The 12,896-nt window shown below is 46.3% G+C and overlaps 1 protein-coding gene across 1 annotated transcript in view; it reads left to right on the plus strand.

The window, feature by feature from the left end:
* The first annotated feature begins 1,608 nt into the window (after positions 1–1,608).
* LOC116690637 (phosphatidylinositide phosphatase SAC1-B) overlaps positions 1,609–12,896 on the plus strand; it is a 12,970-nt gene continuing 1,682 nt past the window's right edge. Inside the window, 24 exon segments of the mRNA XM_074783856.1 lie at positions 1,609–1,652; positions 2,476–2,489; positions 2,492–2,536; positions 2,539–2,571; positions 3,397–3,471; positions 3,623–3,750; positions 3,997–4,146; positions 4,282–4,341; positions 5,164–5,197; positions 5,533–5,634; positions 6,340–6,425; positions 7,479–7,565; positions 7,655–7,723; positions 7,902–7,981; positions 8,596–8,694; positions 8,926–8,951; positions 8,954–8,990; positions 8,992–9,061; positions 9,877–9,946; positions 10,042–10,114; positions 10,968–11,061; positions 11,744–11,836; positions 11,915–11,972; positions 12,641–12,896. The exon segment at positions 12,641–12,896 is cut by the window's right edge and continues 1,682 nt beyond it. Coding sequence (XP_074639957.1) covers positions 1,624–1,652; positions 2,476–2,489; positions 2,492–2,536; positions 2,539–2,571; positions 3,397–3,471; positions 3,623–3,750; positions 3,997–4,146; positions 4,282–4,341; positions 5,164–5,197; positions 5,533–5,634; positions 6,340–6,425; positions 7,479–7,565; positions 7,655–7,723; positions 7,902–7,981; positions 8,596–8,694; positions 8,926–8,951; positions 8,954–8,990; positions 8,992–9,061; positions 9,877–9,946; positions 10,042–10,114; positions 10,968–11,061; positions 11,744–11,836; positions 11,915–11,972; positions 12,641–12,777 — 1,749 coding nt within the window. The 5' untranslated portion in view covers positions 1,609–1,623 and the 3' untranslated portion in view covers positions 12,778–12,896.

A 12,896-nucleotide genomic window follows, 5' to 3' on the forward strand; every position in this document is an offset into this window, starting at 1 on the left:
AGCGCTGGTAATATATGGATATATTAATATGGTTGACATATGGTTAATATATGGTATATCCAGTCTATGAGCGCTGTTCTATGGTTAAATAGGTTAACTATGGTTATATATGGTTAATATATGGTTAACATATGGTTAATAATGGTTAATATGGTTAATATCCGTCTATGAGCGCTGTAATATATGGTTAATATATGGTTAATATATGGTTAATATATGGGTTATATATGGTTAACATATGGTAATATATGTTAATATATGGGTAAATATGGTTAAATATATGGTTATATAGGTTAACACATATGGTTAATACCAGTCTATGAGCGCTGGTAATATATGGCTATATAGGTTAATATGGTTAATCTATGGTTAATATATGGTTAATATCCAGTCTATGAGCGCTGGTAATATATGGTTTAATATATGGTAATTAATGGTTAACATATGGTTAACATATGCGTTAAGTTATGGTTAATATCCAGCTATGAGCGCTGGGTAATATATGGTTAAATATGGTTAACATATGGTTTAATATATGGTTAAATATGGTTATAATCCAGTCTAGGCGCTGGTAATATAGCTAATATATGGTTAATATATGGTTACATTGGTTAAATATGGTTAATATCAGTCTATGAGCGCTGGTAAATATGCTAATATATGGTTAATATGGTTAACATATGGTTAATATATGTTAATATCCAGTCTATGAGCGGGTAATATTGGTTAATATGGTTATATATGGTTAACATAGGTAATATAGGTTAATATCCACTATGAGCGATGTAATGAATATGGTTATATATGTTACATATGGTTAAATATGGTTTATATCAGTCTATGAGCGCTGGTAATATGGCTAATATATGCGTTAATATAGGGTTAACATATGGTTAATATATGGTTAATATCCAGTCTATGAGACGCTTGGTAATATATGGTTAAATATGAGTTAATATATATGGTTAATATATGGTTAACATATGGTTAATATATGGTTAATATCCAGTCTATGACGCGCTGGTAAAATATGGTTAATTAGGGTTTAAACATAGGGTTCCTCTATGGTTAATATCAGTTATGAGCGCTGGTAATATATGGTTAAGATATGGTTTAATATATGGTTAACATATGGTAATATATGGTACTAGGTGATATAATTAGGGAATATCCAGTCTATGCGTGGTATACATGGTTAATTTTTATGGTTTAACATAATGGTTATGTATAGTTGCATATGGTTTAATTAGGTTATATCCAAGTCCTTAAAAAAAAAAAACGAGCGCTGGTGTTAACCATATATTAACCATATATTACCAGCGCTCATAGACTGGATATTAACCATATGTTAACCATATGTTAACCATATATTACCAGCGCTCATAGACTGGATATTAACCATATATTAACTATATGTTAACCATATATTAACCATGTATTACCAGCGCTCATAGACTGGATATTAACCATATATTAACAATATATTAACAATATCTTAACGGTCTATGGCGCCACCCAGTGTGGCTCTGGCGCCATCTGGCGGCCCTTCTCTCAGCGGAGGCCGGAAGTAGCCCGCCGGTGTGTGGCTGCCTGACACGTCACTCAGGTCAAACGGGAGGAAAGATGGCGAGCACCTATCAGAGTTTCAACCTGTAAGTGTTGGGGATCAATTCACATCATGTTGGCATGGCTTTAGTTCCTGTTCAGACCGCCTGAGGATGCGGGCAGAGTCCGCGAGGACATCACATCCAGCCGGACTCACAGAGACAGGGACAGGGACAGGGACAGGGACAGGGACAGAGGCAGAGACAGACAGCAAGCACTCACCGTGTCTCTACAGCAAGTGCTAACATTACATCTGACACACATATATATATACACACACACACACACACACACACGGAGTCAGGTCTCCTGCAGTCTGTAGTCTGCGGACATCAGGAACACCACTGGACGGAGCAGGAGTGCTGGGCTCCCGGCTGGAGCTAAGCTAAGCTAAGCTAGCTCTGAGCAGCTGGAGCTAAGCTAGCTCTGAGCAGCTGGAGCTAAGCTAAGCTAGCCCTGAGCAGCTGGAGCTAAGCTAGCTCTGAGCAGCTGGAGCTAAGCTAAGCTAGCCCTGAGCAGCTGGAGCTAAGCTAGCTCTGAGCAGCTGAAGCTAAGCTAGCTCTGAGCAGCTGAAGCTAAGCTAGCTCTGAGCAGCTGGAGCTAAGCTAGCTCTGAGCAGCTGGAGCTAAGCTAAGCTAGCTCTGAGCAGTGGAACACAGTGGTTCTTTAGCCCTGCGAGCTAACAGCTGCTTCCTGTCAGCCTCAGCCGTCTCTGGCCGCACTGGGCTGTAGTAGTGGCGTTATTACACAAAGGACTGCTCCACATGATGAGGAGGAGCATGTTTGTGGGATTTAAACCTGTGTGTGTGTGTGTGTGTGTGTGTGTGTGTGTGTGGTGTGTGTGTGTGTGGTGTGTGTGTGTGTGTGTAGGCGCACCACACCAGAGAGTTCTACGTCGAGGCTTGTGATGATGGGTCTGAGGACGTCCTGGCCTCGAAGGGTTTTCCACGGAGATTACTCTCACAGGTGAGCAGCACAGGTTGGTCAGGTGACCGCACTGAGCTCCAGCACCGCTGGTACAGACAGAGAGACTGGAGCAGGAAGTTAGCGCATGGAAGAGCCCTTGGAGAGGCTTATACAAGATCTTGACATTTTGTCTGGGGTGCCTTGTTGGTCATCCATCTTTGCACAGTGTTCCCCTCCCCCCCCCCCCCACCCCCCCGCGCACCCCCGCCCCCCCCCCACCCCACCAACCCACCCCCCCCCCCCCCCCCCCCCCCCCCCCACCCCCCCCCCATCCGCTCACCCCCCCACCCCCCCCACCCCCCCCCCCACCCCCCCACCCCCCCCCCCCACCCCCCCCCACCCCCCCCCCACCCCCCCCCCCCACCCCCCCCCCCCCCCCCCCCCCCCTCTCCCCCCCCCCCCCCCCCCCCCCCCCCCCCCCCCCCCCCCCCCCCCCCCCCCCCCCACCCCCCCCCCCCCCCACCCCCCCACACACCCCCCCCCCCCCCCCCCCCCCCCCCCCCCCCCCCCCCCCCCCCACCCCCCCCCCCCCCCCCACTCTCCCCCCCCCCCCCTTCACCCCCCCCCCCCCCCCCACCCCCCCCCCCCACCACCCACCCCCCCCCCCCCCCCCCCCCCCCCACCACACACACACACACACATCACACAACACCACACACACACACACTTTCACAATTCACTGCATGTGCTCAAGTTAATATTTTTGCTCAGATAGTAGTGTTGATTGTGGGTCCAATGCCAAACGTTGTCCTGACTTTTACAGTTATGGGGACTTTGTTGTCTTTTCTAAAAATGATAATTAACTGACCATTGTTGTGTCCCCAGTGAAGAGGGACGTCCCTGCATCTGCTGTCAGCCGGCCAGTATGTGGACTGATGGGGACCATCCGTCTGGTGGCGGGTAAGTTCAGACCGTACTGCAGGAAGATCCTCGTCCAGGTGAACATACGGCAACCACAGCTGTTAGAGAGGTGGGAGATAAGCAGTGTGTTCAGCTCAGCTCTGCGTCTCTCCCCCCCCCCCCCCCCCCCCCCCCTCCCTGTGTGTGTTAGGCATGTACGTGGTCGTCATCACTAAAAAGAAGAAGGTGGGAGACTTGCTGGGCCATGCGGTGTGGAAGGCTGTGGACTTTGACATCATATCCTATAAGAAGACAATCCTACATCTGACAGACAACCAGGTAGGAACCCACGCTCCGGGCTGTCAGGGAGCTGTCCCATATAAACACACACACTGAGCCTGCTGCCTTTGGAATTGGGTGTGGTGCTCAGAAGATTCTGAGGAGTTAGAGGTCCTTCAGGGTGGAGCTGCCAGTGAGCAAGAAGACTGAAGGAGAGAAATGAGATGCCTTTAAGGTGTCGGAGCGTCTGCTCCATTCAGTGTCTGGATCTCTCACCTCCGCTGCTCAATTTGTGACTCGTTTCAGATGCAAGACAACAAGACCTTCCTGTCCATGATCAACAATGTGCTTCACACAGACGGCTTCTACTTTGCAACAGACTACGACCTGACCCACACCCTGCAGCGCCTGGCCAACACCAGCCCAGAGTTTCAGGAGATGAGCCTCCTGGAGAGGGTAAGATATTCCTGATACACCACATGCATGTGTAAGTCAAACCCCCCTCTATTCTTTGTTGCTTAGCAGTCAGCCTCCTCTCTTCTCAGGAGTGTGTGGCGTTGTGTTAACTTGTGCGACCTGTCCCTGTTGCAGGCTGATCAGCGGTTCGTCTGGAACGGCCACCTGTTGAGGGAATTCATTGCACAGCCAGAGGTAAGACAAAACCAATGTTCTCTTTCACAGCTTTTATTTTGTTTCCTTCTGGGTAGAACTTCTGAAAAGATTGGCCCTTTGAAATATAGTTTCCATTATTGAAGGCATCTGATTAACAGCCACCTAACCAGCAGAAGTCTGTTAGGTGTTGTTGAGTCTTTGTTAATGATAGAGTGTGGTCTAGACCTACTCTATCTATAAAGTGTTTTGAGAAAACTCCTTTTAGGTTTTGACATTTTTACTAAAACTGAACTGAATTAAAAGCCTGATCAGCCATGGCATTAACAGGGGTCAGGGGGGATCCAGTCACACCTGGCAGCAGCATGGGTCCAGAACCCCACCACCTGGGATTGGATACAGATATACAAATGAACATATCCAAATGAAAACATATTTTCCCTTATTGTGTGTGTATTGTAGTAGCAACTGAAATGTAACTTTCACATAAATCATACATCACAGAAGCATGTGCAGAAATGTTAACCCTTATCTATCACTGCACGTACTGTAAATAATAGACCTTCACTGGGGACAAAGGTGGGGTCAAAAATGTATGAAAATGTTTGCCACAGTTATATTAATATTAATATCACGGGGGCACTGGCCACCTTTGCCAACCCCCCCAGAACTAATAGTGAAGCAATAAAACAATGCTGTGAAAGAGAGCTTCATGTTTGTATGCACCGTATATGTGTAACCTGATTCTGTGAGTACATCTCCTTCTATTCACTGGTTACATGGGTAAGTTTAATTTCACAAGAATTGTGCACAGAATAATTAATAAGTAGCAGCATTTGATTTGCCGTGGCTCTCTTCTTCCAGTTACACAGGTTTGTGTTTCCTGTCGTCCATGGCTGTATCCTTTCCTCTTGTTGGCTCACTGCCACAGTTGACTTCTGTTTTAGTGGATGATCTTTTCATGTTGGGTCCATCTCACCGGGCTATCTGAGGTGGGTCCACTTTATTACTCTCTTTAGATTTATGTTATGTTATGTTTGCCTATTCTTGCTGTTAGATGTGTTGATAGATCAGGGTGACTATAGTAATGAAGATGCAACAGAAACACATGCTGGCCAATTAAAATCAGCAGCCCTCAGGTGTGCTGGTGTATATTAGTTCTCTTGTTTTTGAATGTGAATGCACCGCCTCCTTACTACTCCATGTCAGTTCCTTAACACATCTGTTGACTAGTCATCACCATGAAGTCCAGCTGCATCAATGGAAAGGTGTTTGAGTGGAGCATTATCTCCAGGAGGAGCTGTTTCAGAGCCGGCGTCCGCTACTATGTCCGAGGTAACGCTACAGCCGCTCTGCTGACGCCTCACCTCCATGTGCACTGGGAGAATTCAAGCATAGGCAGAATTTACAGGGGGGATGGGGGGTTTACCCCCCCAACAATCAAAACAGTGCAACCTATTATAATTCCCCTTGCATAAATAAAAACATTTGCACCACAAATTGTTGCAGAAACAATCACCAGAATGCAATCAATGTAATCTGCCCCATTATTAGCCATAGCAACACAGATAACTCTTAAAATAAAATAAAAAAACAATTAGACCTCCTTAAAGAAATCTCCTGCTACCTTGTACCTAACTGGATACACTAACAGTCGTTTCCAGTGATAGACCATGTGACTGTAACGCAGTCTACCTGCCGTAAATCAGTTAGCGGCTCTGTGGGAAATTTAACTTTGGTTTTGAATGACAAAGTCTTTTTACATACCTGATGCTATGGAGGCAGTCCAGTCGGTCCAGTACCCATCCCTGGTCAGCACACACGTTTCCACCACAGTGTAATTGTTTTGAAACACATCCGCAGCTCATTCACAGCAGGACAAACTAGTCCTACTGGATGTACAGAAAGACAGCATCATTACATATACATTTCATTCAGGTGATTTTCATATGACCTGCTCCAGCTCAGTCAGCTGTGCAGCCATCCAGTGGACCTTCACTAAAGGAGAGTTGTCTAAAGCAGCTGTCTGTGTGCATGCAGGCATCGATTCAGAAGGCCATCCTGCTAACTACGTGGAGACGGAGCAGATCATGCAGTTCAACAGTGCCAAGGCTTCCTTTGTTCAGGTGAGCCAACAGCTATTTGGGAAATATTTGTTTCTGTATTGATTGTTTTTAATTTCTTCATGTTCAATATGTTTGTTTGTGTATGTATGCAGCCAACACCAAGGCAATTTCAACGTAGGGTAACTACTGTGGCAATAAAGTCCTTTTTGATTCTGATAATGCTACAGCAGAGATACTCTGGCCCAATCCCAAAGTCCGGACTCTCGGACTTTGGTGCACGTTTTTGCAAAATTCACAAGGTCTAAGGGTCGTCCCGTTGTCAGATTTCAAGGGTGTGAGGGTGTGAGTACACTCATCGAGCCCTTTCTGTGAGTCTGCGTCGATGCAGACTTCACCAAAGGGAATTACCCACAGTTCAAAGCGTTGTGACGTTTACCCCCGAGACCATGGGGAAATTACAAAGGTAAACAACAGCACGCCACCCGACCTCGGAGCGGAGCCACCCGTTCTCCAGCTTGTAGAATAAATGTGGAATCAGGCAGCCGTCTCCTGGGCCTCGGCCGTGTGGGAAGCAACAGAATTAAAATGAAAATACCCAAACCGGCAAGTGTCAACAACATCTCTGTTATTAACGTCACCATGGTAACATGTGATCTGGTGAAGTGCTGTCCCAATCCTATTCGTACCTATCTGGGCCCATGTGGCCTCACACACTCACTCACTCAGCACCTGAGCTCAGTTGAGTCTTTAGTCCTCAGGGCTGACTTTGGGATTGGGCCGGTGACGTGTGCCGTAAGAAGGATTGAATGATCATTCAGTCCGAGTCAGGAAGGAGTTATTGTCCCAGTAGGGGAACTACATGGAATATGCCTTGGTAATATGTGCATCAACCCTCAATATTACTCTTACAACAATTGAAACATGTCTTCAGTTTGTGTTTATATTCCTCCAAAACTAGTTTGACATTGAATGAACCCACCACAGTTCACCCCCCCGTCCCCCCATGCTCAGGTCCACGTTGACATGAGTGTGTGCTGCGTGACTCTGGCAGCTGTCTGACAGCTGAAAGCAGGGTGATGATGTGTTTATGCATGATGTCGTTTGTCCTCGTAGACTCGCGGCTCCATCCCCTTCTACTGGTCCCAAAGGCCCAATCTCAAGTACAAGCCCAAACCCCAGATCAACAAAACCGTGAACCACGTAAGATGACTTTACATCAGCATCAGACAGAGCAAGACCCACTGTGTTCATCTCTCATCCATTCGTCTTCTCTCTGTCCGTCTGTCCAGCTGGACGGCTTCCAGAGACACTTTGACTCGCAGATTATTCTCTATGGAAGACAAGTCATTTTGAATTTGGTGAGATATGTTGTTTCCATTACCTATATTAATTTCACTTAATGAAGTAAATGTGCAAGCTACATGTTGATTTTTTAAATAATATTAATAATACCACAACAATGACATGTACTCCTATATGTTTGTTTGCATGGTTGTTGGATAGGAACTCTGAGTTGCTGTCATGTCTCCCCCACAGATCAACCAGAAGGGCTCAGAGAAGCCACTGGAGCTGGCTTTTGACAAGATGGTGACCAACCTGGGTAATGGCATGATCAAGTAAGATTTCCACCAAATGTTCTACACTCCCATGTGGCTGGGTTCTTCACATTTACAACACAGGTCAAGAGCTGCAAAGATGAATGGATTAGTTCTCAACTATTTAATTAATCGTTAAGTCATTGGTTAAGCTGACGTGCTCTCTGCGTACTGCTAGGTAGAGTGCAGAGAGCACAGCGCAGCACAGGTAAACCTCATCAGGGGTTTCAAGGAAGCTATCTCCTGTTGCTAGGTAATAACATGCTGTTATCTCATTGGTTGTGCTTTCAAAAGGTCAGCGGCAGCTAGGCCAAACTTGAAATAATTTCAGCTTTGAGCGCAAAGCAGAAAATCTGAGCAGTGCGTGACACCAGGGGAGGCGCAGCGCATAGCTAAGCAGCACCGCGCCCCCCCGTAGGATATCAATGAAACGGCTGGTGAACAGCGGTTTGTTACCTATCATGTGTAGGCAGCTTTATAGTTGTCATCTTTTTGATACACTGATCCACATTTTAGAGACCAAACATCTCATCCATTCACCCAGACAATAATCCACACATTAATCCCCCATGACCATAATCCTTAGCTGCAGCCATCCAGATGTCATGATATTCCATGGTGATGCTCTCCTGCAGGTACGTAGCCTTTGACTTCCATAAGGAGTGCAGTCGGATGAGGTGGCACCGGCTGCAGATCTTACTGGACATGGTCGCTGAAACGCAGGATGAGTTTGGGTCAGTGAGCTTCTCCCTGATATACGTACAGCGGTGCTGCCCTGTGCGTGCATTAGACGTAATTGTGTGTGTGTGGTGTTTGTGTGTGTTGTGGTGGTTGTGGTTGTGTGTGGTGTGGTGTGTGTGTGTGTGTGTTGTGTTGTGTGTGTGTGTGTGTGTGTGGGTGTTGTGTGTGTGTGTGTGTGTTTGTGTGTGGTGTGTGTGTGTGTGTGTGGTGTGTTGTGGTGTTAGATACTTCCTGGTGGATGCGGACGGGAAGTGCTACTGAACCAAGAGGGGGTGTTCCGTAGCAACTGCAGGCTGCCTGGACCGGACCAATGTCATCCAGAGCATGCTGGCCCAGCGCTCGCTGCAGTCCCAGCTACGGTTACGACCCCCCATCACACAAAGGGGGGACGCAATAACACAACAACTGAACCTAGAAATGTGCAGCTTGAATTTCTGTGGGTTACACTGGATTCCAGTGGGAACATTGTTTAAAATGAAGTGTAGGAAACATATGCTGCATCTCAATTAGTATACTTCCAGTAGTACACTTACATGTAGTACACAATGGCCCAAACCCAAAGTCCGGACTCTCGGACATTGGTGCGCGTTCTTGCAAAATTCATAAGGTCTAAGGGTCGTCCCGATGTCAGATTTCAAGGGGCGTGAGGGTGTGAGTACACACTCACTTACCGGATATAATGATCCAACATTTGAAATAGATCCAGTATTTAGCAAGACGAAACAAGGTACAATGTAATATTAGCGGTTAAATGTGCCCCCCCCACACACACACACACACACACACTGACATCTTCACTAATGCATGTGTCTACGTCCTGTTTATGCATGTACTGTATGTGCATTTGGGGCCTGTGTGTAATAAAAAATAACAGAGTGAAAAACATGTAGTTTCCCCTTCTTCTTCTCTGGTGGTATTGCTTCCATCAGTCCATGAGACATAAAACCGGTTGATTGAAACTGAAGTTACCCTTTAAAAGCCTTCGAGCAAAGGGACGGGTGCACTGCTTCTCAGGAGTTGATAAAGTACCTTAATTCCACTTAGACCAAAACCGCTAGGAGCAGGGATCGGAAACAATGAGTGAAGGTGTCTTCAAAAAGTGAAGTTTTAGCCTTTGACGCATGATTTAAGTGAATTTTGACTTCCTCTCAAGTCAAATGTGTGTGTTCCTGCAGAGAATGGGAGTCATCCACACGGGCCAGCAGATTGAGGAGCAGACCGACTTTGTGAAGATGTACAAGAACGGTAGGCCCCCCTCGGTGCTTCCCTTTGAACGAATCACCTGGCCCGCCTGCGTTTCCTCTCGTAGATGTCACTATGATGTGTTTGCTCCCATGCAGCCTGGGCAGACAACGCTGACGCCTGCGCCAAGCAGTACGCTGGCACTGGGGCCTTGAAGACGGACTTCACCAGGTCAGTAATAACTATCACTAGAACTACAGATGTATAGTTTAACTCCAGCGGATACTATGACAACAGTGGAGAACGATGGATTAGATCATTGGTGATCACTTTCAGAGCGATATGATGGATGGTTGAAAGACTGACAGCCAATCAGAATCCTTCTGAGTTTACAACATGACACGCAGGAGGTTAGTGGTAACATCGGCCGGGCTACGGTCCTTTAGCTCGGTGTATTTTTAAACAATAATACTCTGATGTGAAAGTATTTCACATGAGTACTGTGTAAGTGTTTCTCATGTCCCAGAACGTAGTGAAAGTAAGTCTTGCGTTCTGGATGTTAAGGGTCGGTGGCTTTGTCCCAGGTCTCTGCACAGATCTGCTCTGATCTCTCTGCAGTCTCCTGGAGAAGGCAGCGGTGTGGGTGCCCCGGGGACCGCCGGGAGACTTTTTGGTTCATAAAATGAACCTGAATTCTCCAATATGTAGGATATTATTACAGGCATTCCTGTAATTGTAAGATGCTAAGTCTGTTGTATTAGTGTTTGGACTATTATCAGTGCAGTGTGAGCTTGACACCCCTGTTCATGGTTCAGCAGTGAGGATGGACACATCATTACAGTTATGGTTATAGTTATCATTCCTGGTTTGGACTATAGTGTTCAAGTACAACTGAAGCAGGTGTGCAGAGAAGACTAGTCCGTGTTTCTAACACAGGGGATTTAGAGTCTTAGAGATAGCAAGCTGTCCCAGGTGGACAGACTCTGTCCTCTGGGGATCAGGACTCCGATCAGATGGTGTAGATGGTGATGTAAGAGGACAGGCCATCCTCTTTATGATATGATGCTTTATGGTGCTCTCTCAGGACGGGGAAGAGGACTCAGTGGGGGCTGGTGATGGACGGCTGGAACTCCATGATCCGATATTACAAGAACAACTTCTCTGATGGCTTCAGACAGGTGGGTTCGGAGCTCTTCCTGGGCAAAAACAAACTATTCTTTTCAATAAAAAGAATAAATATAAAGTGGGAATTTCCAAATAAAGGCACATCCTAAAACGGATGATAGGTCTTGATGTTTTAAAGTCTGCCACGATACTGTTTGGATTTGACTCAGGGGCCTGTGATCGATGAGAGACAATATCATTAATGCTCATTTAACGCAATTGGTTTCAATTTAATTAACTCAGAAAAAGCAACTAACATATAATTGAGTATCTTTATTATTTAGTTCTTCTGATGTATAAAACAAACACATATAAAATTGGAAGTTAAAAATAAAGGAGCATCTTAAAGATGATACAGTATGTATTAATATTTTCTCTTTGAATCAATGGTATTGGATTACTGAACTAATATATTGATCCAGATCAATGTGCCCTTACACTCTTATTCACAGGCGTACTGATACAGTGAGAGGATAAAGTTTGAGGGGGCATCGTTGTATTTAGGAGAATTGTCCAAGAGCTATAATGAGTTATGACACCAAGAGATAAAGATATTAATGAATGAAACACATTTGAAGATAACCTGAAGCTTTAAGCAATAAGTAGTCTGAACCCAGTAATAGTCATGATCCGGGTCCGGGTTAGAGAAGAGCGAGCGTTGAACCAACAGAAACCAGTTTGTGTGTTTTACTGCAGGACTCCATCGATCTGTTCCTGGGCAACTACGCTGTGGATGAAGCTGTTTGGACCACCCCGCTGCGTGATCCCAAAGACTGGAAGTTTCTGACGGTGAGAAGGGCTCAGGACGATCCGTTGATAGGTCTTTGTGTGTCCGCTGTCTTTAATCGGACTCTTTTCCTTCCCCAGTTGCCCATCGTCATGGTAGTAGCATTCTCCATGTGCATCATCTGCCTGCTCATGGCTGGTAAGACAAACTGCTATACACTCCATTTTCACACCTGCACACACAACGTCGGGGTTGATTTATCTTAAAAATTCATTTGTATCAGGCTCAAAAAAATGTATGCACTGTTTACCATGTTTGTTAGTTCCCCGTAGTCTATATTGACAGATATTCAGTTAGGGGATTGATCCGGTGCTGCCGGAGGTTCCGTCGGATGTCCCTCTTTTTCAGCCGGATGTCCGTCCCCTTCCTCTCTGTGTTGGCGTTCTACCCTCTGGTGGATTTCTGAGGACTATGGTTACCTGGTCCTAAGATCTCTGCAGGTAAATCCGACGCTAGCTAACTATCTGTCCAATCTGAGACTATTGTTACCTGGTTCCTCAGGTCTCTGCAGGGTAAATCCGACAGCAGAGCTAGACATATCTCCAATCTGAGGACTATGGTTACCTGGTCCTCAGATCTCTGCAGGGTAAATCCAGACAGCTAGCGACTATCTGTCCATCTGAGTTTTCTGTTGATTACTAAACTATTTCTGAACGTACACATGTTCCACCAAAACAACTTCCTTCCTGAGACTATTTAGCAGAGGCACCGTGATTGCGTCACACACACAATATGTCAGCAAAGGATCCAAAAAGAGTTTCATATGTCTTCAGTGCCTCTGTTCGATCTGCTTTGTCCCCACACAGGTGACACATGGACTGAGACTCTGGCCTACGTTCTGTTCTGGGGATCGGCCAGCGTGGTGACGGGGGGACTCATCCTCTTCAACGGACTGGACTTTGTAGATGCCCCCCGGCTGGTGCAGAAGGAGAAGCTGGACTGAATGTGTGTGTGTGGAAAGCAGCTCGGCCCTGGCGAGCTCACCGCCTCATCCTTTGGCTCTTCATCACTCTCCCCCCGGCAGCAGCAGCGGCAGGGGGGGGCCTGGAGCCTTTACTAGCA

The sequence above is a fragment of the Etheostoma spectabile genome, chromosome 6 (assembly GCF_008692095.1).
Source record: "Etheostoma spectabile isolate EspeVRDwgs_2016 chromosome 6, UIUC_Espe_1.0, whole genome shotgun sequence".
NCBI lineage: Eukaryota > Metazoa > Chordata > Actinopteri > Perciformes > Percidae > Etheostoma > Etheostoma spectabile.